Source organism: Branchiostoma floridae, chromosome 8 (genome assembly GCF_000003815.2).
Source record: "Branchiostoma floridae strain S238N-H82 chromosome 8, Bfl_VNyyK, whole genome shotgun sequence".
In the NCBI taxonomy this organism is placed as follows: Eukaryota; Metazoa; Chordata; class Leptocardii; order Amphioxiformes; family Branchiostomatidae; genus Branchiostoma; species Branchiostoma floridae.
This window is the reverse complement of record NC_049986.1, coordinates 10674963-10699881: the sequence shown is the minus strand read 5'-3', so window position 1 is coordinate 10699881 and position 24919 is coordinate 10674963. Positions and strand designations below refer to the sequence as shown.

Below are 24919 nucleotides of genomic sequence, written 5' to 3'. Positions count from 1 at the left end.
TTGCACCCAACAGGGCTAAATTGCCCGTGTGTAGATGGCCTGTTATTTGTTTTCCCATTCCAATATAGTCTGATGTCATTTATTTTCTGATGCACTGTCGACACATTTAGGGTAAACAAATGGCACCGAACTATAATCACTGACAGACGGCAAACGGAAATTCCACTTCCTTAACAGATGGACGTGGTCCTTTTTTGTGTTTATTTATGTGTTTGTCTTTGTGTGTCTCTTTCTGATTGTTTCCCTCTCCCTCCTTTGCGTATGTGTGTATGTGTGTACACATGTGTGTTTAACGTTTGTGCGTGTGTGTGTGTGCGTGTTGGGCTTGAGGCACTTGCTGTGACCATAACGTTAGTTCTAGATGGACTGCAAAGATATTTGGTGTGTGGATTTGGTTTGTTAAGACGAAGACCATGGTTAATTTCGGCTCTATGCAGTGTGACCTTTGTACTGCAACAAAACTTCCTGGTTCGTACGGTGTGTCCAAGACTTGTGTTTTGATCTTTTAATAGGAAATAGCTTTTTATTTAAGGTAGAAGTTGCAATTGAAGGTGTCGGACCCAAAAGGCCATGACTTTGTGTTTTGTTACATCTACTGTAACTTCAGTTTTTTTATTTGTTTGTTTTTATAGTACATTCAGTGCATTAGAGCAGCAGTATGTGACTAGGGAAATTGTGTATTACGAGATCAAAGTTGAGGTTAAATTTTTTTTTTTTTAAATTCTGGACAAATGTCATTTCCAAAGTTCTAGAAATCTTAAAAAAAAAGGTATAGGAAAGTTTCATTCTTTGTCTTGAATGTCTTGCTGTAAGAATAAATTTTGATTAGTTGACCGGGTGCATCAGACAGAAATAGCAAAAATTTCAATGTTATATAAGCAAAAAGGGAAAAAAAAATGGACTTTCGGTTGTTTTCATTTTTATTTCTTATCCTACATATTCACGAAAAGCTAAACCGGCCAGTTGACCGCATTATATCAAGGCCATGAGGACATCATTCACGACAATTCCCAATGATATATGAGAGTCAGAAATACATTTGCTCTGCCACCGTAGCTGACAGTGAAACCATATCAATTCCGTTCCGTTCAACTTCTCTCATTGATTTTGGTCCATACTCAACCGGCCCCAAGGACAAACAATCTACCAGTGTACAAGATTACTGGACATTGATTAGAAAACCTCTCCTAAAATTGATGGAAATTGGCGCGTGTAGCTGATGGATTGATAGCAAGCACATAACTTATGAACCGATAATTCTCTCGTTAGCATGTAATCTAAACTAAGGTTTCATGCACCTTATAATCGGTGAGGCAGCTCCCAACTCTGCTGGATGATAAATAAGTCATTACGCTGAATGATCCCCGGAATACCTCTGCCAGGAATTTTGAATACTTGTATAATAGGAGATTAAATTAACAAATGCACATCAATATGCTATACGCTATTGGTTAACAGGTCACCAAAAGGACATCGACTTGGGTATGCAGTGCGTTCATTTACAATTACTTTTTAATGACTAATAGGAACTTCAAAGTTTGTAAAGTTAGAAAAAGAGACGGGCTATTGTTTAGATCGATCAGCGCGGGCCTGCAATTTGCATGTGTAAGGAAGGGTCGTCTTCATTCACATGTCCCTCGCGTTTGTACACTACATCGCCTGCCCCTATGGCAGATTCTCTATGACTACAGAATGAAATTGCCTTGCGGACCATCCACGCTTGAATACACTCCGGAGCTGCCTGCTCGTTGGAGGAAGATGCCAGCGGCGTGAGGCAGAGGACCTGCACATTTCATCTCTGACTCGAGGTTAGAAGGAGCCTCCTTCGGGTCAATGTGAGCGAGTATTCTCATTCATATTATTGCTCCCTGCCACTTTATCCGTAAGTCCCTCCTGAGAGGCCCTGTAGCGCGGTGTCTCTTGTTTTGTATCAATCACTCCCCGCACATAAGTGATGGTGGTAACGGTTGGGCTGTCAAACATTCCTCAGCTTTTGAGTGTAACGGTAGGCAACGTCCCGTCGATATGATTTCCTACCTGACCCGCCGCGGAGTTCTTGAGCTTGGATGATTATTTTTGGGACATGCTGTCTACAGTAATGACAGGTAATTTACCATCGTTAGCCTTGTGAATGTCGTTATTTTTGGAACTTGAATTGTTATCTACTTTGGTAATCTTCCTAATGCGCTATATGGTATTAGTCTTCATATTCTTGCTATGGTGTTCGGTGATTGAAGAAAAAGGTATTCATGGCTTAACGCGTTAGCGGAAAGGCAAACGATTTAGAGTTTTGAGAGAGGAATGGTTCCATAAACTACGGGTCGTGGGTTTATGTTCCAGTGGAACCTTTTAGGCCACTCTATAGTCAAACGCCACCGAGGTCTTTCCATCTTATCCTTTACAGTTGGGGAATTCAACCCCCGTTAAACTTAGATGTCATTGTATATGGATGAGTCAGTCTCTTCCTGAAAAGGCGTAGGTGGGCAGTGGAATTGTACTGAGCAGTAGAGCGTTGGTACAACAGTAATACACAACCAACTTCGCTAAAGATATTCAGAATCATGAATTCTGCTATCATGCTCTGCTGAAGCTAGGAAGAGAAATGTTTCGGTATAGTCGTGAATATACATTTGAGTATGCGTTGGTATTTAGTTACACCGCGTTTATTTGAACCTACCTCCCTGTTGTTTTATCGTCATCGTAACATTACATTGCTACAATTTATAGAAGCATTTTAGAAGCCTTCGATTTAGGTGTTATTTTCACACATCATATCCGCATGGGTCACGTTTCATTCAATCGTTTTCTGTAACTTGGTGGTCATTAAAACACAATTGGCTTAACTGTAAATTCTCTACATTACTGCTTGTCTAGGCAGCTGTGAAAAAAAATACCAGATGGTTTAAGGCCATTTCTGTAAATACAACGACGAGACAATATGGTACCGAGATCACAATATGCTTATGCAAATTGTAAAATGCGTTGCGTGTGTTGCACTTTAATGCAATTCTAAGACCTATCCAAGTGCAATCGAAGATAGTGAGTTCAAAGTAATCCGAACTCAAGAGACAGTGATAGATCTAAGATCTATACTTTGCGACTCTTTCTAGCAAAACGCCACAGACGTGTGAAAGCCTGGCCTTAGGATGGACCGGTCTGATTGCAGATGATAGCAATGGAGTGCACTGCGTCTACCGCTTGACTGGATGAAAATAGAGAACTACAATGCAAAAAAATGCATTTGCAAGATTATTTTTGTGTTTTTTGGCCTGGAGAAAAAAAAGACAACCCGATTGTTTTTGTACGATGGTGTGTTTTATGCTAAGCCATATCTGTTTTAGTAGAAATTGGAAGCCCCTGGATGGATGGATGTTTGCAGATATGTTTGGGGAACACACAGGTTAATGATCAATATAAGCCTCCCAGCTGCTTTTGTTGGTACTGCAGCAAAACTTCCGATTTTTGAAAATATCTTGTCATTGAATGGTATTGCCGTACTCTCTCCGTCACATTTGGATGCAGTAACGGTGGAATGTCACTCCTCATAGCAGCGGGGGACACGGTAGGCTGCGTTCATAACGACCAACGTTGCCTACTCACTCAACGGTGACAGGCGTCGTGTGCCGGTGCTTCGGTCTCTTCTAAAATTACTTCCAAGGAGTCCAATGTACTAAACGCGTACTAAATCAACATTTTGCTTCATTCCTTCCTACATTTACCCGGGCTGTCGAAAGAAGGGGTCGTAATAAAGGATGAATTTACCAACAATGCGTATTGTATATTGTAGCATAATTGAACATTTTACATTGTATATCTGTACATGGTACATGGTACAGTGTACCATGTACAATTGCCTTGCAATAAAGTTCTATATCTGGTGGTTAAAATATTTATTATAACTTTGTTACCTCAAAATGTTTCTTCAAGTCTTCTGAAACTATTATCCCATCTGCTGACGAATGCAGTATTCAAATTTACTTTTGTCACGAATTCATCAGTGATGGCGTTTCGAAAGATCATCAGACGGCCCCCGCAATTAGCCATAATTGCCTTGTATTAGGTTCAAATGAATTACAGATGTGTATACTAGACATTAACAATAAAGTCACTGTAGTCCTGGCGCCAAGTTTATGTTCAGTGTCGGCATGAAGTGACGGTAATGCGCCGGATCTCTGATACATTTCCATTTATTGCAACTGTAGCTCTTCAGAGAGGGGATGTTTTGCTGACTTTGGAACCATTATCGATTAACTCACTGGGTATAAGCGTCAGCCAAAAGAAGTGCCGTTAGCAATTTAAGAAAATAAACAACGAAGTTAAACCCGAATGATCTACCTGATAAAATAAGCTTGAGCCTCAAATCTAGACGACTAAAATACATTTGCGTGCTAAAATAGTCACTTGTTTCCACTTGTCACCATTGCTATCTATAATAAAGCCTTGTATTTTATTATGTTTACTATGTATTCTGTATGCCTCATGTTGCATTTAGCCCTCGGGCAAAAATTTGCAAATAATATTTCTTAATATACCCCTGAAATAAATATGCGACCTTGTATGTTTACCTGTATATATATATATATATATATATATATATATATATATATATGTGTGTGTGTGTATATATATATATATGTGTGTGTGTGTGTGTGTGTGTGTGCATGTTCAAGAATATTTACGTTTTTCTTATATTTCCATTATCACCAATTTAATTGATTTGTATGTACAGATAGCTAGCCATTGGTCAAGCTGATTATTAGTATTATATGCATGACATGGCATGTCTAGCACCTGTCAATATTCTTTGAAATATTTCTATTCCCATGATAGTGTACGCCTCAATATAAATCTAACCTTTGAGTAATGTTCAACGGAGAATGAAATTCAGGTGTATTGTTTCTTATCAAAAACGTCATTCTTTATAATCGGAATCCACCTAGCATTCTACCTACGAATTAAATACCAGTTGCTTCTGATGAATTTTTGTTAACACAGCTGCAATTCTCTTTTTTTTAAACTTTAATTTTGTTCGATTTAAAAAGAAAAAGCAGGACGTGAATAATATGTTTTTACATTATATAATTACTACCGTAACGGTAAAGAAATATATACGGTATGTGATGAGACTTCTTGTTTATTACAAAATGGAAAGAAGTATGGTATCTTTAACCATTTTTGACAATCAATCGCATGGAAGACTTAATACAAGCGGTTGTACCTAGTATTACTAAAGGCTTAACCTATCCATCTAGGGTTTAATCCGGGTGACACGTTTGCTTAGCTATGTATCACAAAGCTTAAGAATGTGACTCAGAAAACTCCATTGATATGCATTGAAATACTAAGACCCAGGGCAGAACGGCATACTGGCATCGGGACACGACCAGAGAGGTGCCTTATACCTCTGGTCCACGAGGATATTCGATATGCATTAAAATTCCATGAGGGACGTAATTGAAAATGATATGAAATCGACCCAAGTCCTCAAGCACAGGTGGCACACGGGAATCGGTACTAGGATCATGTTGCCTGACCTAGTTTTAAGGAGAAGATCCAATAAGTTGTGGTCATCTGCATTGGTGCAAGCAAAAAACGTTACATATCTGTACTTTTTGACAAGTAAAGAGTTTTTGAAAAATGTCATCGTCGTTAAAAGAGCAAACGGAAACATAAAACTATGGAATTTCTGTCTTGGGTATTCTTAATGAATCGTGACAGTTGCAAGCAAGGCGTGGTCACATTTTAATCTTTGTATTCTCAGCACGTGCTAAATTTAAACTTTTAGGGGTGTGAATTGTTAAACCATTTGATAACAAAAATCAGCCCAGCAGTATAAAAAAAGTCTTAAATTATTGCATTGAATGTGCTTTTAAATCTTGTACTAACTTTATCGAATTGGTCGGTAAACTGTTGAAGAAAAAAAATATTTATCACATATCGATATGCTCAGCCATATGTCCAAGTCAGACGATAACATAGACGCCCTATATACAGCTACATAGTGAATCAGATGTCTAGTTCAAAAGATCTGCTTCGCGACATGAAAGCTATCAAACCTGACATTTACAAATATTCATTAAAGACTGAAAGATTAAGATGCAATCTGAGCTTTCAGGCGCTGAATTAGTCACAATTACCAAAGTACTTAAAAGGTATCAGTAACAGGAGCTCTGTTTATTCGTTATCAAACGAGATAGCAAATCATTTCTCCATGTAGTGTGAAGAATATTATCACAAAGATATATGGGTAAAGTTCTGCAAGTATTGGTAGCAAAATTGCCGAGGGACCAAGGGAAGTATCTATGATTCGGAGATATTTCTGTTGATTCGCCAAGAGCTGCTTCTCAAGTGGCCATTTTACCGAAAGAAATCGAATGCGTCAACAGCAGAATGGTGCATTGTCGTTGTATGATAGGAAATCTTCGGCAAGTTTGATAACATATTGTCAGAAGAATGCAGTTCCCTGAGGGAGTTGGAGCCTTATGGTGCCCCACGTTAATATACTCCGCGGTCGAGTCGTTCACACATGCCAGGCCCGTAGAGATTACCAACGTCTGGCGGATGCTTCGGATGGAAGAGCTGCTGAAGCCTGTGGACCCTCTGGAGATGCCGTACGGATTTCCGAAGCAGTAGATGGAAAGATGCTTGTGTCCAAAATCTCTGCGGAAGTCATTATCAAGCAAGGTAATCACGAAATGCTCTTGTTGTCACCACGAAGCGCTACGAGATATAACCGAGTTACTCACGCCCGGGTATCGAATATTTTGTCCCGGGCAACATCACCTCTTCGGGCGGTATATCGCGGATGACTGCTTCGAGTCATGGGCACTGCACACGATTTTGCTGGCATTGCATGGTACCATAGGTTGTCAAATGGCAAAGACGGGACCATCATTTATGGGCATGCCATTACTAGAGGTTTGATCGGTATGCGCCGACAGGAGTAAGGGAATTCTTCCCCTAACGTTACATCAATGTTGCGTGTTGTTGGCCTTATTCCATTTATCTCATGACCAGTGCATACGCTCGTCATTTGTTTTACCTAATCTGGCGGAATTTTCCAAATATTTTATGTTTTCAAAGTTGAAAATGTTCCTTTTTTCTGGGGCCGAACTACCACCTGGCTTGAACGGAAATATCCAGGCTTCGTTATTACATCAATGCAAAATAGAGGTACAGTTTCTGGCGTGTTTGTTTGTATGTCTGTGTGTCCGAACATCTGTGGTCAGCATAAATCTGGAACCAACGGATGTATTGCAATGATATTTTGTATGTAGGCAGGGATTGTAAGAATGTACATTAAGGTCAATATTATGCCTCTTGGTATGTGACCTTGGTTCTGCAGCAGAACTTCAAATTTTTCAATCTTTTGACCTGGATACGCTATGGTGGCAGACATCTTGTGATGTAAGGATATATGCAGTGTTGTATGTTTAGGATTACTAGCAGCTTGCTCTGGAACTGCAGGGGTATTTTTGTTACTATTTTTACGACAACTATCACCGTAATTAGCTAGGGGAGAAACTAATGTGTTAAAAGAAACGTTACGGGCATCTCAAAAGCTACTGCATTCATGTAAGATTACTCCTTATGCATTATTGTGAATGCAGCTGACGTATGTTTGGTGATGTAAATAACAGTGGGAACAGTGGTGACTTTCCTTACCCACCCACTCTAGTCTCCCCATGTGTTATATATAATGCGGCGAGAGCACACACAGTTGAGCTCCTGGATCGACCTCTTTTATGATCCTTTCACGTTTCCGTATGCCAGGGTTTAAAGTGATCAACCACGACAGACGGACCATCATTGCAACAGAAACCTGGCAAACGTGTTGCAATTAGAACGTGGCCTTGCATCTTATTGCCTTGGCTTCCTGGAATTCATTGCCGCATTTATCTGAACGTACAAAGAGTAGTCAGACCATTTAGTAGGCCGTTTCAGGCGCGCTAGTCATCAAACTTAACAGGCTGCTTTAACCGTGAAGCAATTCGCCCTTTGTAGACGCTAAGGAGTGTATATAGTTATTCCACTGGGTAATATTCGTCTACTGTGCGTGCGTCTTTTATTTGAAAACATGTCGTTACATTGTGAGAGAAAGTTTGTGTATATCTATCAACACAAAGACAGACAATTTCTGTGCAAATTATCTCATCTCTGCCTAATTTGTTTATGATACCGTGTCTTTTATTTAAATGTCAATAAATATTAAAAGAAAATCCTTCGCACATAAATCCAAGCAAAATATGGGCAGTTGTTCATGCTTTATTTCGACAACTTTGGTGATATTCCTTTTTTCTTTGCTTGAAAAATTATTTTGGGTTTGAGAAACATTTTACATTTTTATTGCTGTTTGCTTCGATAGATCATATCAGGAAAAAAAGGAATTGCATTCTTCATTTAATTTCCTCCACACTTGACCTGTACCAAACAACTATATATATACATTCTATGACATCTTAGTGTGAATTTGAGGTATATTTTGTAGTAGGGTAAGTTTGCTTGAACGTAGATTGGCCATATGTCTTCAGGGTACTTGGGGGAATAAAAAGTCCGCCTATTTTGTCATAAGTCTAAAATAAGCACTATGTTGTCCTTGGATGATCTTTGTTCTAAAGAAGTGCTAAGTAAAACCTTGAAGATCTGAATGGTCATAATTTGAACAACAGTTATTCCACAGCGCAGCAGCTGTATATCTTTATAACATTTTTATTTAGGAATAACACATTCTAAAGCAACACCCCAAAATGCGTATCTCTCGTCCCCACAATTTACACAGCAGGCGATGGATAGAATAGCAATTTTCCTTGCGCGTGTGGCAAGATGGAGTACATTATGGCTAGCTAATATCAGTCTGTAGGTGAAGGCTTAAAGTAGACTCTCGTGGTTGGAAGATCACACTCGGTTCGCACGCAGTTTCACAGCGCTGATGATGCTAAAGCAAGATACCCTGTCGTAGAATCGGAAATCCGCTTGCATATTTCCCCGTGGGCGTATTTGAAGCATTGAAATGCTCCATTGTCACCAGCCCTTGGTAAGATTAAGGTCGTTTTCTCCCCATAGTAAAGCAATAAGTCACGGGAAAACTCCGACAACTATGCATTATCTACACGTATTTATTACCTTCGCTGGCACCCTAGAATCTCCCATTTCGACCAGACTTCAAGATAATTGATGACAGTGGAACTTCCTTGTACATGACTGCGTGAGCAATGAACTTAGTAGAAAGTATAGTTTTATTTCTTTTTCAAAGTCACGTTCTGCAATTGCCTTGGCTATGTTTCCAATTTTGTCAATATTACATAAAAGACGATGTCAAGCGGAAAGAACGACTCATTTAAAATTCCAATTTTCCGGGCAGATGGCAGGAATAGCATTACGTTCGGCTCCTGCACATAACCACTCTTCAATAACTTCCATTGCATTAGACACTTACTTGCCGACAGAAAAGTTTTAAACAATGGTAGATACAAAACATGTCGAATTAACATATTCACCGTTAGAGGCAAATGTGTCGGTATTTTCCGAACAACCATAAAACCTGTGGTAAAAGTGAAATGAAAATTAGTGCTAATCTTCCAGCAGATCCTACGGTGCCATAAGATAGTATCGACGTTGGCCAAGGAGTATAGCCGACCAACGATAGTCAAACGGGCACCGGTCACATAAACACTTTTATAGGCCGGCTTCGCACCTCTGCCAGCTTTTGATGCTATCTTATGATACCGTAGGATCTGCTTGGAATGCTTCTGAAAAATTCTGAAATTTAGGAATGACCAACTTGAATTTGATTCTCTAACCAACTCACACTCACCGTAGAATATGAATTATTGTTTATTGACCTCTTGACCTAGACTATTTTTACAAACTTCCAACTGACTTTATGCTACTATACTTCAAATAACTGTTAACGCACAACAGCACAGAAACAATGAATAGACCAACGGAAAATAAAAATGATCTCCTGTCTAAAATTCCCACACTGTTGTTTTTTTTCTAGATTGCTATGGAAAACGAATTGTCTGATAATAATAGTGGAGGCTATATGATTTACTAATGCTGATGAAAGATTGGGATCTCCAAGAATGACATGCATTCCAGCGTAAATATACGCGTTTGCTCTGATAGCCCTATGTGCTATTGTTTCACTTTAATGGGATTTCCACCATTAGACAAGATTACATCCTGTGCAATTGTCTTCAATGATGAATATGGCAGCGTTATGTTCCGGGCATTTCTTCTGTTCAGTTATGCCTATCTAAATAATAGCAACACCATTAATGTACAACCCTAAAGACTCTTACTTACATACTTACTTAAATACGCAGGAGGATTGCCAATGTTAAAATAAAGTTTGTGATTCATTTGTGTAAAAGTTGAATAGCTTAATGTGTAAAGCAGTGTTTTATTAACTATCATTACACGATACGGATATAACACGTTAGATCATTTTATGTATACAAACTGCCACATACATATTCATGCAATGCAGCATTTTTGTAATCAAGTCTGTTAATAATGTCATAAATATCTAATAATTGGAAGTTTATAGAAATTATAGACATATGCCCTTGCATAATAATGGTTCCATCAGAATCATAGGACAACTACATAATTGATAAAGCTTTATTTTCGTCAAGCGCTTTGATTTGGTGATGGGCAATTTTGAACATTAACACAAATGTAATCAAGTCCTTTTAGTTAACTTAATTGCTACAGCAAAGCTGCGAAAAAGAAGAGATCCGACAAGTGAACAAATAACATAACGATAGGGAAAACCTAGAAGAGAGACACATAACTGACACAAATAACTTACTTATAAAGTTAATAACGTGAATATAGCCCGTATAATCAAAACGAAACCTATTCTTCTTTCATCATTTGGTATCATTGTAGGTTTTTCATTTTGACAAACTCATCTGATATTATATTTCGTCACACAAATATTATACTTTTAATTTGACAATTATCATTTTGCCACCACTTTTTAGCTCATTTTCATTTTTTTATTGTAAATAAGATAAAACTCAACTGGGCACGTGTTTTTTTCTGGGTTGAGAGAAATTTTTGCACATGGAGAAAGTAATTGGAATTTTTGCCACGAAGGTAGTAACCTGGAATTAAGTACCATCCGTATTTACTCAAAGTTTGGCAAGTTTATAGATATTAATGGTCTGCGGCAATAGAACTCTTACGTTTTGCTCTGAATGTTCTTATTTCTAGGACTATATATCAGAGCAAGATGATAAATCGAGATGGGAAAGAGTGCAGATAGGTGTTGATGACTGCGGAATACTAAATCGCAATGGATGTTTCAACACCGCGAGGAGAAGAATCCCTATTACTCGGTGCACATATGCTACTTTGTATGTATGGTCATCTGTTCGTTCAAAACCATTAGCGTTAGCTTCGTCCAAATGAGAATTGTTTTTACCTTTATCTTAATGATATCCGTACTGACCTTTGGTACCGAATCAGTTGACTGTTTTGATTGTTAGAGAAACCTTATGACCTGGCATGGATAATAATATTGCATCCCATGCCCGTTACACCACCGCAGGGCGTAACACAATGTTTGTGCTGAAGAAATAAAACTGTATTTTAGTTGATCCACTCAAGCCAGATAAATGTAGTGAGATTTTCAATGTTCTTTCGTTTTGGCTTTCCTCAAACAAGGGATTTTCATTTGACGACCCTGAAGAAAACTAGGTACTCATTTTCACGAAAGGAAAGTCGTGCAGGAAGCAAAACTTTTATAAAATAATAAGAGTATAGATGAAGATTTTTGTAATTTGATAATCAGATGTATTACTAGTATATAACAGTGTGTATATGTGTGCATCCAGTGCTTAAGTTTAAAAACAGTCGTTAGTGATCAAGGGGCTTCCTTGTTGAAGAGAAAAGAAATAGAAGGATCAACAAAGGAGAAACTTTTTCACCAATCCATGACCCCAGCTAGAGGTGACGGAAAAAAATTGAGGATACTTGAAGTGCTGGTTATTTACCGCCATTGCCGTGGGCATCCTTTGACAAATGTCATTGATGTCCTTGATGTCGTTGGCAGGGAACACGGAACATTAGCTGGTCTTACGTTAAATCCCGTCATGTTTATGTCCCCTTTACGGTGAAGAGCATACAGATTTCCCTGAAGGCCTTTTATTTCCTTCCTAATTTTATATTATCAATTACTTACCATATACATGCGATTATGGTCATCGGGGTACCAACTCGAGAAGCAGGTGTTTTATCAGAATCATGAAATCGGTTGAAATAGATCATAATAGAAGTTAACATTATCATAAATGCAAAAATTACGTTTGTCGTACTTAAATTGGTGTGTGACTGTCATTTTTGTACTTTCCAATCAAAACATGATTACAAAAAAGTATGATTTATGAGAGTAGAATAGATTACATTTGTATGACAACATTTTATTTTCGTTGCATCTGAGTGTTATATGGCCCCATGCATATATAACTGAGCAGAAACCCTTGCTGCAATCATGAAAGTGACAAAAATATGCTAAAATAAAATCAAATCACCTCACTAAAACAATATGTCTAATCAAACCTTTTTTTTACATATGATTTTATAATAGGTGTGAGAATAAGTATTTAAACGCTTGACCAAAAACAATTTTGGTGTGCCATCAAAATGATAAGGGTTAGGTTTTAGACTCTGTTTCATATTTCTTACTTCCTATATATCTTGTTTTTCAACGCTACAACAGACATTTACCTCGAACTATATCGAGGCTTTGATTTTATTTTCTTATGACATGTTGCCGTATCCCCATAACCGTTGCGTGACTACAGTACGCTTTATCGGGTAGGCGTGGCCGCAAACAATGTTACGAGATTCCAATGATGATTTAAGTCATGACATAATCGATGGGACTACCGTATAGCCGCTATCAAACTTGGACATTTTCACTCAGCGGCAGCGTTGTTCAATTTCGCAGGGGAAATTGGTTCAGGACATCGAGATATCCTATAGTGTCCTCCACAATATCAGATATGGGGATGTGCATATATTTTTAACCTAATACTGACAGACAGTATCAAAGCCACACATACATTGGAAGGTATATGTTTCTTCAGTTCTAAAAGACCTGTATGTAAAATAAATTTTGGGCCGAAAATAGAAAAATGATTTTTTTGGCCCGACACATTTATCTATATGACATGTACAGCTTTTTAGTGTAATTGCACCATTACTTAGTATTTAATCGTGGTGTTTTTAAAGCTTTGCAAAAGCAATATCCACATATTCTAATAAGTTCCGGAAACCTTTATACAAAAACATACTGTACACTGGCTTGAACGATCTAATGTTTTTAACGTGTTTGCAAGGTGCAATGATGTTGCAACTTCTCTCTCTAGATGTTGGTTTGCAATTCTAAAGTATTGATCTAACTTACTGTGAAAGGAACTAGTAGGAAAATTCACTTTCCATTGTCCCAAAGTTACATAATTGCCCCTTTAAGAACGCCAAACCACGTCAGGTGTAACTTGTTCTCGAGTAAATTCCTGGAATAGTTTTGATACATGGAAATGTCCTGCGCTGTATGACAGCTTGTTATCTAGCATCTGATGACGTCCAATGTCACGGGAAGGAATCCGACAGGAAGGTTGCTGCAAGGGGATTGTGAAATACGATTGTATGTATTGTGCGTAAATAATTAACCACTGGGGGGAACGGGGAAACTAATGGCCATGAATAAAGGAAAGAGTGTAATAAATGTGGTAATAGCATTGCATTTCTCATTGCAGTCCTGAACACCTGGTGTGTGGAGTGGAAAGGAAGATGGCCCTCCCCAGAGTTGAAGCTGTTGCATAGCATGGTAAATCATTCCTGTGGACCATCAAGAGGCAGGTACATCATGTTGTTGTTTTTAACGGATTCGTCATCGTTTCAAATTATTGTTGTATATGACAGATCTTTTACTCTGTTATAGCATTCGCTGGTTCATTTGGTAATTTGAGTTTAAGATATGAGCATTCTCAAATTTCTAAACTAAACGACTAGAAAAATGAGGGCTAACAATATACAATGTCACCACTTTCATCTTTTTCAAGATTCTAAAACTTTACATTCGTGAAGTTAATAAGGACATTAACATTCGAAACTTGATATTCGATTTATAAACTTTTAAAACTTCTAACGTGTGCTATATCGGAGTGGGCAGTGGTTCCTAGTGGTCCGTTTAAAAGACACTCCCTTGCCCAGGACAGAGTATTGGTTTATCGCAAATTAAACACCACCAAAGATGATGAAAAGAACGATCCTTACTCAATAAAGTAAGCACAACTGTGACCTTTATCATGGTCCAATGCTGTCGAATTTTCTCGAACATACGGTTGCTGAGCAAATCCATAATGGATCTTAAGATGTACTTTCTTTTCATTGTTCCTTCCTCTAGCTTGAGTGAGCACATCACTTGTTTCACTCCACAGACTTATGAGAAACCTTGTTTCCCTATTCCTGTGACGCACTAAAAATCAATAACAGTGCCCAGTAATAGCGGTAGGTAGGATATGATTTACCGAAGGGATAGTCTGTTGCTAATGTTCCCCGACAAGAAAATTAGATCAATCGGTCGGATATTAAAACTTGTTCTGTTCAATCAAGTAGAGGACCGTCCCGAATCATTACGTTTAATGAGGAGGAAAGGAAGGTCACGAGGATCACGGGACATTATTTCGAAACTCCTGTCCGTTATAATGAAGGAGGTGGTGTTTAATAACTGTGAAATACGACCTGGAGGGCGTGTCATTAGAGCAACGGCGTAGCGGCTTACGGATTTCCTCATCAGAAATCCAGTGACTCCTTGTGTCGATCAGACAGTGCGGAGGATTAACGCCAAGTCGCTGCTTTTTAGAACATCCGAGGTGTGCACAGGCCAATTTGCTTTCCACTGTCCGAAAATCACATCAGTTCGCTCTTCTGTAAAATGGCGAAGGCCGGTTGCAGCACCCATTGAAGTGAAATGACCGGAAATGATCTTGAAGACTGTGATAGAATTGCCAATTTGTAGATAGTTTCCGCCAATCCCCGTGTATATATAGCTAGGGTAGTTGAATCAAACGGATGGAATTTGGCTTTACTTTTCTTTATGGACGCGTCTAGATTACGATCTACGTCATTGGATTTATAGTGCGTCAACGGAAGAGACTTTACCGGTACTGGCTCATGCTTTATTTCAGGTATGTAAATGCAGATAAGCTTACAAGTTTGCATGGTCCAACTAGGATGATGAGATTGCTATTATTTCGCCATATCTAATTGGTTTATTGTGATGCTAAGTGTCCTTTTCTACAACCTGTCGAGAATATTCACGACGACAGACGATGCTAAAAGTGTAATTCGAGGATGCCGCCCGACTCGTTCTCGCTTCACAGTGCACTAAAGCGTTAAATTTTGATAATATTGGAAAACGTGAGGGGGCAGTGGGGAATGATAATGCATCATGACAAGGCGTCACATTATTTTGAGCACAGCCTCCTCTTTGCTTCCGTTAACTCAAGTCATCGTGGGACTCTCACAAGTTTCTAATTGGCCTCTTGCCTCCACGGGAAACGCTTTTGTGGCGAAAAATTGCGAGACGTGTCCCATCTATATGTATCCACCTACCAGTCTGGAGATAAAAACGTGTAAAGCATAGAGATTTGTGTCACATTCTTGGCACTCATGTCGCATAATCCGCCTCTAACGGTATTGCTCACAAAGTTTTTCTTCATTTCGTCGTACTTTATGACAACAGCAATAACCTTCTTAATATATTCCCAGCGTTATCCATGACATTGTGAACATGAGCACTATTTTGTGTCTAGCTAAAATTGAGGCTGGTTCGATGATACAATATCAAGGCATCGATAAAGTTTGTGTGGAACACTACCTGTGTACAAAATGTTTTCAACATAGATACCAAAAATACAAGTTATCTAAAACAAATGAGAGATATTTTTGTTAAATTGTTACTAGATTTATATCTAGACAAAATGTAACTAATAAATTTTCCTACAAGGAATAATGATAAAAGACCTGGTGGCTTATTCTTTAGCCAAGAGTACTAAAAGACTAATTTCAATTTGAATAGATATTGTGAATTCTAAACTATACTATGAAAGCTATCTAAAATGGGCTTGACGTTATACAAATCCTGCCTGTGCCTGGTCTAGGTATGATAACGTGTATCTAAATTACTAACTTAATATGCATGCATTTTTTAAGTGCGTTTCTTTGCATTACATGAGCAACCATGCAAGAGAAATAGCACAAGTTTAGTTATAGGCTTATATGGGTAAATGGAGCTTTATCGAATAAAATCGTATTTTCATATTTATTTATGTAATCATATTTAGTGTAAAAGAAATAACAGCACCTGTAAAGTCACTTACAACGACAGCTGATTTGAGTTGGCAAAATTGAATCTAAATGAAATCGTTACCAAAACCCCACACGTTAGCATAGAATTTAACTTGTCAGTTTAGTTTACCTTTCCAAAGAGACATGTGTGAGGTATATTAGCAAGGTTTTCTCTGAAAGTGAAGCTTGTGGAATCAACGTCACGTCCTTGGTAATCATTCTTACCGGAGACTAGCCCTGGCTTGCGCGGCTAAACACAAACCCATGACGAATGGGTTGGCGAAGGACTTAGGTACAACCAATCGATTGACGCTTCCATGCAATATTTGAAATCCCTTTGATGGCCGTAGATGTAGCAGTTGTCAAAGACGCCTCCTAAAAGACGCCCCAAGACCATTTTTGTCTGGCGGAGGAACTGATTCATCTCCTTAATGTTGACGGCTTCACACATTTCCAGAATAATCGTGCATATTTCTTGGCATGATGTTTCTGAAAGAGTGTCTGAGAACATATATGCCTGTAACCTTTTGACCTTTGTATTATAATTTACATTTTCTTGGGATGCTATGAATTATTTTATTAGGATGCAATCTCGTTATTATTGATCAATATCAACGCACAGTGTTGTGTCCAATCTATCTTGACCCATCAGCATATATCAGGAGATACTCTTTGGCTATTCTCCACAAAACAGTCAGAGGTACTCTTTCAACCTTTAATTTCCTAGATCGCGAACGTCACTGAGTCGACCAGCTAGGGAGTTAGATAATATTTGACAGAATATGGGTCCAACTTTGAACAAGAAATGAGTCTTCTTCCGGCACTTGGAATCTAGCACTGCCCGCGAGACAACCATAGCTCATGTACTCAAACAACAGGGGAAACTTGTAAGCATCAAAGTTGTCTTGACTTTGTCTAATGTTGTTCCCAATTAGACTATCATAAAATTTGTATTCACCTCATCTGCATACTGATGCAGCGTTTGGGGTAAAAGCTGCTCTTCAACAGAACTTGCTCACTGCCACCGACAAAAGATTTTGGATACTACCAGACAATATGAATGCTTCCAAAACCATGCCCAGTTGCTTATTTAGATTGTGTTATGTTTCGTATTTTCTAAAAATACCTGCTTAGTATGCAAAGTTGGTTGGTGCATTGTGCATTGCTAGATGACGGTGAAGTAATACAAACAGAATGATCGTAACTTTAATATTTTCTTTCATCATGATGGATGATGAGATGCCGTACCTGATTTTAATTGCAGTTTGTGTTTTCATATACATACCGTATTGTATAATAACAGATTTGTCTATTATTTCCCTTTGAAATGAATATTCTAACCAAAACAAGAAACAACTTACAATCTTTAAATTGTACCTACATATCTTTATTGTATCTATCTTTAAGAATGGATCGGCAATCTAAATTATAATGTAAAAGTCAACTATGGTCAGCAGGTTTTAGTAAGAATTCTTTTAAAAATGATGCATATTGTGGGCTTGTTTTGTGCCAAATCAGCAGGTTTGTAGATAATCTTTAAGTCAATAATATTCATGAATAATGTTGCCTACATTGATCTGCTGTTGTAGATCTATTGTTGAAAACAATCAGCTAGCAAATTCGTCTCATCATTGCATTTGATGATTGCAATCCTCAATGTATTTTAGCTCAATTCAGGAGCAACTGTAATCTCCCCTGGAGGATTGAATATCATACAAATATCTACGTTGTAGTCTGTTTTTTTCGGCACGCATCGCTAAAGACGTTATTGCTGTATGTAGACTAGGGGTCGGTTCCGGTGCAGAAATTCAGGTCCAGGCCCGGTTGGGGTCCAGAGGATCAGGTCCAGGTCCGGATGTGAACCTGGACTTACTTCAGTATGTGAAAACTTGTGCATATTATACTCAAAACAATGGTCTATTTCGCAACAAAGTACTCTGATTGATGTAGTATTCAAATCACATTGTTGTTTTAAAATCCTACAAGGCTAACTGTATATGTACGATTGACTGTAAAACTTGGTAGAAATTACTATATATATTTTCTACTTTGCTCTTGTTATTTTCCTCCACAGGTAAGACCCAAATAATGTGAATGCTGATCATATAATTTGTTAACTTTGCAATAGGTCCAACATCCGGTCTACCGATTTTTTCGGACCAGCCCAAAATGAAAAAAAAACAGGTTTTGTACCAGTACCGGTACCCACCCCTTCTGTACACACTTTTTTTGGCGAGTTGGTAGCTCTGTTATCGCGCAGATGATCCCAGGACAATTCCCCGGTGGCGAAAATCCTCAAGCCCGCGGCCTCTTCCTCCAGGATCTCCTAGATAATTACGGTCTGAATTGACTGTACTCGACCTATGGAGGACATGGGGATTTAGACATGTATTACCCATAGCTTGGAGGACGGAGCACTTAACTTCTGAGCCATCTGGGGGCGAGCAATCGATAGATACAGCACCTCGAGAGCTCTTTCTGCTCATCCGGAAGTACAGAGCTGTTTAGACGACTTGGAAAATAAAAGCTGAAAAAGTCACTCCATAAATGCAGCGTTGTAATCCACAATATATCACTAGTGACCTAGTATCAAGGGAATTGTTAAAGCTGGATCTCATTGGCATTGGCGGCGTCGCCGCGTCTTAACTTGTATCTCTGCTTCACATACCTTTAAAGAAAAATAAAAACATCAGGCCTTTACAAAAGAAACAGCAGTATCTAATGTGCGTAGATAAATGCCTTTCTTTATCAATGAAATTCATAGAGCGCTCTTTGAAATCTTTAAAATTTCTTCAGATTTTCGCACTTTCAGTAAAATTCACGTTTTAACGTGGGAGATAAAGCAAACTCTCAATATAATTTGAAACTAAACATAAGAATTATGTTTCAAATTGACATCAAAGAGTGAAGCTGAATATATTTACTTATTTTCAAATATCATAGGTTGGAGGGTCAGTAAATTTTGAAAGCAGCATGTTTTAGTTACTTGTTAAGTGTGGAACTGTAATTACACAATTTCAATCTAAGGATCACGCTTAACCCTGGTTGGTCCCCCTCATTACCAAGGTATTGATCATCGGTGAAAGAATTGACCTCCTTTAGCTTGCTGTAAAATGGTCGAACGTAAACAAACAAGACTGGAATTATGACTGCATTATTTTACCGGTCCAATTTCGGTGATGCTTGACGATTCTGAGTAGTTTTATGAGTCTTCTCTCTTAAAATATCAGCGAAAATTGCGTTAGGAAATACCCTTGCACATGGTACTGGCCAACCATACAAATAAATGATTTTGACTGGAAACCCATCATGAATAATGGAATTACAATGATGGGAAATACCACGCTGTGCATTGTTTTATCACAGACCATGACGAGGCATGATTGCAAATTTATTGAAAGTACATTAAGAAAGAAAGTTGATATGCCTAGCTTATTCTGAAAGTCGTTTCTTGAGCATACATCAAAATCAGATATACAAGTTCTAATGATCAATGATTTGATATTAGATTGTCTTTCTTGTTTATAGACTATGATTTCAGGAATCTTGCACTGCATTTAGTATTTCTATTTTCAGATTTTTTCGTACTTATTTTTTGCTTTTCATTTGTCACCAAACCTGAGGGTTTTACTCTACGGCGAATGTTACTTGATAATATGTCAAATTTTGCAAGAGTCATTCATTCAAAATTGAAAAAAAAATGCAACCTAGCATAACATTAAAAGTATCTTTAGAAAATGACGTAATGTCTTTCGGTCACTGCCCTGTACTGCATACAACAATAAAAAGAAAAGTGAAGAAAGTGAAAGGGAAATAGTGCTCATATAGCGCTTTGTATCGATTTCACACAATAGTGAGAATTAGTTGCCACTTGAATATGTAGTAAAGCCGTTGCCGTCGATCTTCTGCCCCTTGCCGTAATTACGTGCGACACGCTAAGTTTAGCATATCCGCAGTAGTGGGATGCCAATTTGTACAAGTCGATACAATGGAGGATTTGCTATGTGAATCTCCTTCCCCTGCAGGTCAATAGGGACGTACCGATGTGCCACGGGTAAGCGGCTCTCACTTGTCAGTCGATGCGGTGGGTGTGACAGTGCCGTCCGCCCCCTGATGACGGCAGTACGTGCCCCATGGAGCATCACCGCGGGAAGCAATTCCTCATGGATCCGGCGGCAATCGGACAGAGTCGTCACTGCAGCCTGATTCAATTGGAAGCAAGGGCATCTTTCTCTGAACGTAATTGGAGCTATAATGAAGACAAAGGACCGGTGACATCATTGCACGATGAAGCTTGACAAGAAGGTATTCACCTCTCTGCAGCACCATCAATTTAGCCGTCGTGATTCCATATAACCAGTGAATGAAGATGGCCATCGTCTGATTGACCATGACTTCTGAAGAAGGTATTCAATGTATGTATTTGTTTGCGTAGATTCTAAGAACCTCGGGCCTGATAGCAATAAATAAGGAAGGTTGATTGGAAGTCGTTTCACGGAGAAGAGAACTCGTGACCTGATGCTGTGTTCATTCGGCGCCGTGAAAAGTGCCACCGTGCTTTGCTATCTCGATACTGTCCTAGCTTGCTGTTGGGTAACGACAGAATCTGATTATGGCTCCACGCCCGTCTACCGAGAAACCTCTTAACCTCCGCTTCCTGTCATTTCTCCTGCTAATTACCTTTTCCCCCGTGTATACCAACAACTGTCCGAGGATCTGTGTCTGTAGCGGATCGTTCTCTAACGTCTACTGCGGCGATAGCAATCTCACAAAGGTCCCCAACAGAATCCCCGAGAGAGTTGTTTATCTCAACCTCCACGCCAACAACATTAGCAAACTCATCAAGAACCAATTTGCAAACTTGCCACAGTTACATACGCTCCAGCTCAGCGCAAACACCATATCTGAGATCGACAATAATGCCTTTGTTGGTCTGGACAATTTGCAAATCATCGAGCTGTTTTACAACAACTTGCTAGTGGTTCCTAGCGGAGCGCTGAAGTCACTAATCAACTTGAAAGAATTATGGTTAGGAGGCAATCCGATAGTTTGTCTGGACGCCTACAGCTTCTCCTATCTGCCGAATCTCAAACTCTTGGATTTGGGGGAACTGAGGCAGCTTAGGGGGATCTCAAATAGCGCCTTTGCGGGTTTGAACAGCCTAGTTTATCTGAACATGGGAGTCGCTAACTTACAGACAGTGCCTTATCTGCAGCATCTAACCAGTCTGGAAGAGTTGAATCTATCAGGGAATGTCATCAGGGTCCTCGGGCGAACATCGTTCCAGAGTATGTTCAGACTCAGACGACTGATGATTATTTCGTCCCAAGTGAACGAGGTTGAACCGCTAGCCTTTGAAGATTTGCAGGCTCTAAGTGAATTAGACCTTTCGTACAACAACCTTAGCACATTACCATACAACCTCTTCGCTGCGACGACATCGTTAGGGAAGGTGAACCTGAAATATAACCCTTGGAACTGCAGCTGTGACATAACGTGGCTGGTGGAATGGCTGCGAACAAAGGTACGTGATAGAACTTGTGATGCTTGCGGAGAATGTCGATACCCGAAGAGACTATTAGGAACATCCGTATTTCGTCTTCCGATAGATATATTCCGCTGCCCTCGACGGAAGATAAGCAACTATTCGATCCAGCTGAATGTTACAGAGGGCGAGGACGCATCGTTGCCGTGTGTTTCAGGTCGTGAAACCGCCATAAGCTGGATAACCCCTAACGGTACAACAATACGACACGGCAACTACGAGGTTCGTGTGAAGGTCTTCAACGACGGCAGTTTGAACATTACAAGAGTCACCCTGCACGACGCAGGCGTGTACCGATGTATTGCACGAAACCCCGGCGGCAGCCAGTCTGTTATAACCACACTGAATGTCACAACAAGGGCGTACATCACTGATATCCCCGTATTGGAGGAACCTATGGAAGATGACTTCGACCCATCAGTGTGCACACTAGGGCTTGATGAGCAAAACTGGCCTAATGTCAATCTAAACACCACCAACAGATGGAATCTGACATACAAACCTCCTACTATGCCCCCTAGCGATACGGTTGCCGTTGATGAAGATGGTGATGACTACGACCCATTAGGGTCCAAAAAGTTCGACCATTTGAGTGTTATCGTGAGTTCAATCGCGGGCATCGTTGTGTTGGGGCTATCAGTCTGGGGAATCTGCTTTCTCTGTAGGCGATGTAACGAGAGGAAACGGTTCCTACAAAAGAAGTGTAAATCAAGGGAAAGAACAAAAAAGAAGCACGAAGACGATAGCTCATGTTGCTGTGGGAAGTATTGTTGTTGTAGACACCAGATGGAAAAAGAACCAGAATCGGTAGAGATGCCGCCGCCTGATATATACAGTATAGACATCAAAGTAGACATTGAAAAACAGGCTAACGGGACGCTGAAAAAGTCCAAAGCATCAAAGGTCGAGACGCAAGTCTGACTCTCCTGACAGTGTAACATATCACTTGTAAATAACATGTATGTACTTGTCAAAATAGAAGCAATCTTGTAAGAGCAAGGGAAGATTTATTGGCAAACTGTGTAGTCAATAAAGCTTACAATGGGTCACTTGCTTATAAAGGCAGAAGGTCGAATCACATGTATCATAATATATCTCGAATTGTTTGCTTGTCTTTAAGGATACAAGGAACTAATACAGTTGCTGTATTGTCAAGAGTTGTAAAACTGGGTGTCAACTGTGGCGGCCATTGCTCCGTGTCTGCATCACGACGACATCATGCCTAAAACCTCTCTTGTAAACACTGTGCAAATGACAAGACCTCTCAACTGTCAACGATTTCTAAGGCAATGGTTGTATCTTGGGAATATGGTGTCTCGATGACTTCCCAATATGTAAGGTGTTGCAAAAAAAATGAGAATGACCTTTTCAACGAAAAAATAGCTGTCAATGCAATGTGAAATGGACGAACAGAAGAACACGGTACAAGGAACCGATATCTGGCTGGGGCAATGTTTTGACACAAATGTTAATACACATAGTCATCAACGAAAAGGAATTTGCTCCTGAAACACAAACCGTATATAATAAATTGCAAGATGCTCGTTCATGATTCCGAGTGCGCTTGCGCGGCCACCTAGATTTTGGTTAGTAAGTCAAAGGTAAAGACCAAAAATTTGTAAACGGTTCTTGTATCGACCATTGTCTATATTTACATGATGTTTATAAGTGCTTTGTTTATGAAAGTGGGGGGGTGCCATTCTCGTATTATTCGTACTGCGCGTGTGTATTCGGAATGAAGAAGGAGCTTATCGCTGACGGTTAGTTCGTGTATAAAAAGTTTGTTGGTTTGTAATCCAGGAGCATTATTTAAGAATTCGGTGGGGCATACAGCTAACAGGGTAACAAAATCAATATGAAGAAATCAAATCTAAAGTGGCATATTGTACTATTAGTCCAACTCCATAGTCTGTTCCCTTCTTCCAGTTGCTGTGATCACACGAAACGATTGATTGATTAATTGAAACACTATGGAATTACAAAGAAGGCTCTTACCAAGAATATCTACTTGTAATTGCTAATTGTAAGCATTCAAACATCAGCCAACATTCTAAGTGACGGCTGCATGCGATAGATCCCACTCATCAGTATGAAAGTTGCATTTTTTCGAATCGATCCCGAAGTAATGGTCATCAGCGCTCCATTCTGTTTCTCTCGATAGGATTGACCGGTGATCCCGGTTGACCACTTAACCAGTTTTCAAAAGGTCATTTCCAGGGGTCGCTCTCAAGCCTTGAAGAGGGAGTTCAATAACGTCAATCTGGTATCTCCGAAATGCAATATTTTAAAGTGTGAATTTCAATACAATTACTGTCATTCATGTCCAGTTTGGAATAGGTTACAATACACTTTATATGTTTTTGCCTAGTTTTATATTTTGTAAATAAGTAAATAATACTCGTGTTTTGTTCTATACATTCCCATTATGTTTACAAAACAGATAAGTTGAATTTGAGCAAAACTCTAGAATTCATATTGAATTAGTATGAATATAGAATGCCAATGGTCAATGTAGTATCGACACTTACTCATCATGAGTTTAAATGGAAATGTATAAAGAACAAGGACTGTGTAATAGATGAGCGCCCAAGTTGTCTCGCCAACATTTGAAGAATACGTGGCCACATTTATACGGTGTTATACTGCTGTATCTAATGCATATTATTGTTACGATGTCTTGGTAATATATCTACCTAGCTGAGGTACAGTTAATCAAGAAATATCGACAGCCCAACGCAAAGTGCTGTCGTAAGGTAAATTATTTTTATATCTACTATCTGCAGCGTATCGACTTTCTGTCCGTGAGACCTTGCACTTCCTTTGTACTTGTAACGATCGGTATTGAGGTGCAATCTAGGGAAGATCTGAGGTCTATCAATTCCGGGAAGAGAAACGACTTCGTAGGCAGATTGCTTGAGTACCGATTGTCTCCTGGGTGTAACATTTGTCGAATATCTGTTGAACTGTGAAAAGTTGTACATGCTTGAAATTAAAGAATGTTACAGC

The 24919-nt window shown here is 39.2% G+C and overlaps 1 protein-coding gene across 2 annotated transcripts in view; it reads left to right on the top strand.

The window, feature by feature from the left end:
- Positions 1-24919, top strand: part of LOC118421410 (leucine-rich repeat-containing protein 4C-like) — a 40625-nt gene extending 15706 nt beyond the window's left edge. The window contains exons 1-3 of one of the 2 annotated variants that reach the window (XM_035828680.1): positions 11240-11366; positions 13773-13875; positions 20394-24919. In XM_035828680.1, the coding sequence (XP_035684573.1) occupies positions 20981-22834 (1854 nt within the window). In that variant the 5' untranslated portion in view covers positions 11240-11366; positions 13773-13875; positions 20394-20980 and the 3' untranslated portion in view covers positions 22835-24919. Of the gene's footprint in view, positions 1-11239; positions 11367-13772; positions 13876-20393 lie in introns of those variants that run through there. The other variant, XM_035828679.1, reaches the window with a different exon arrangement.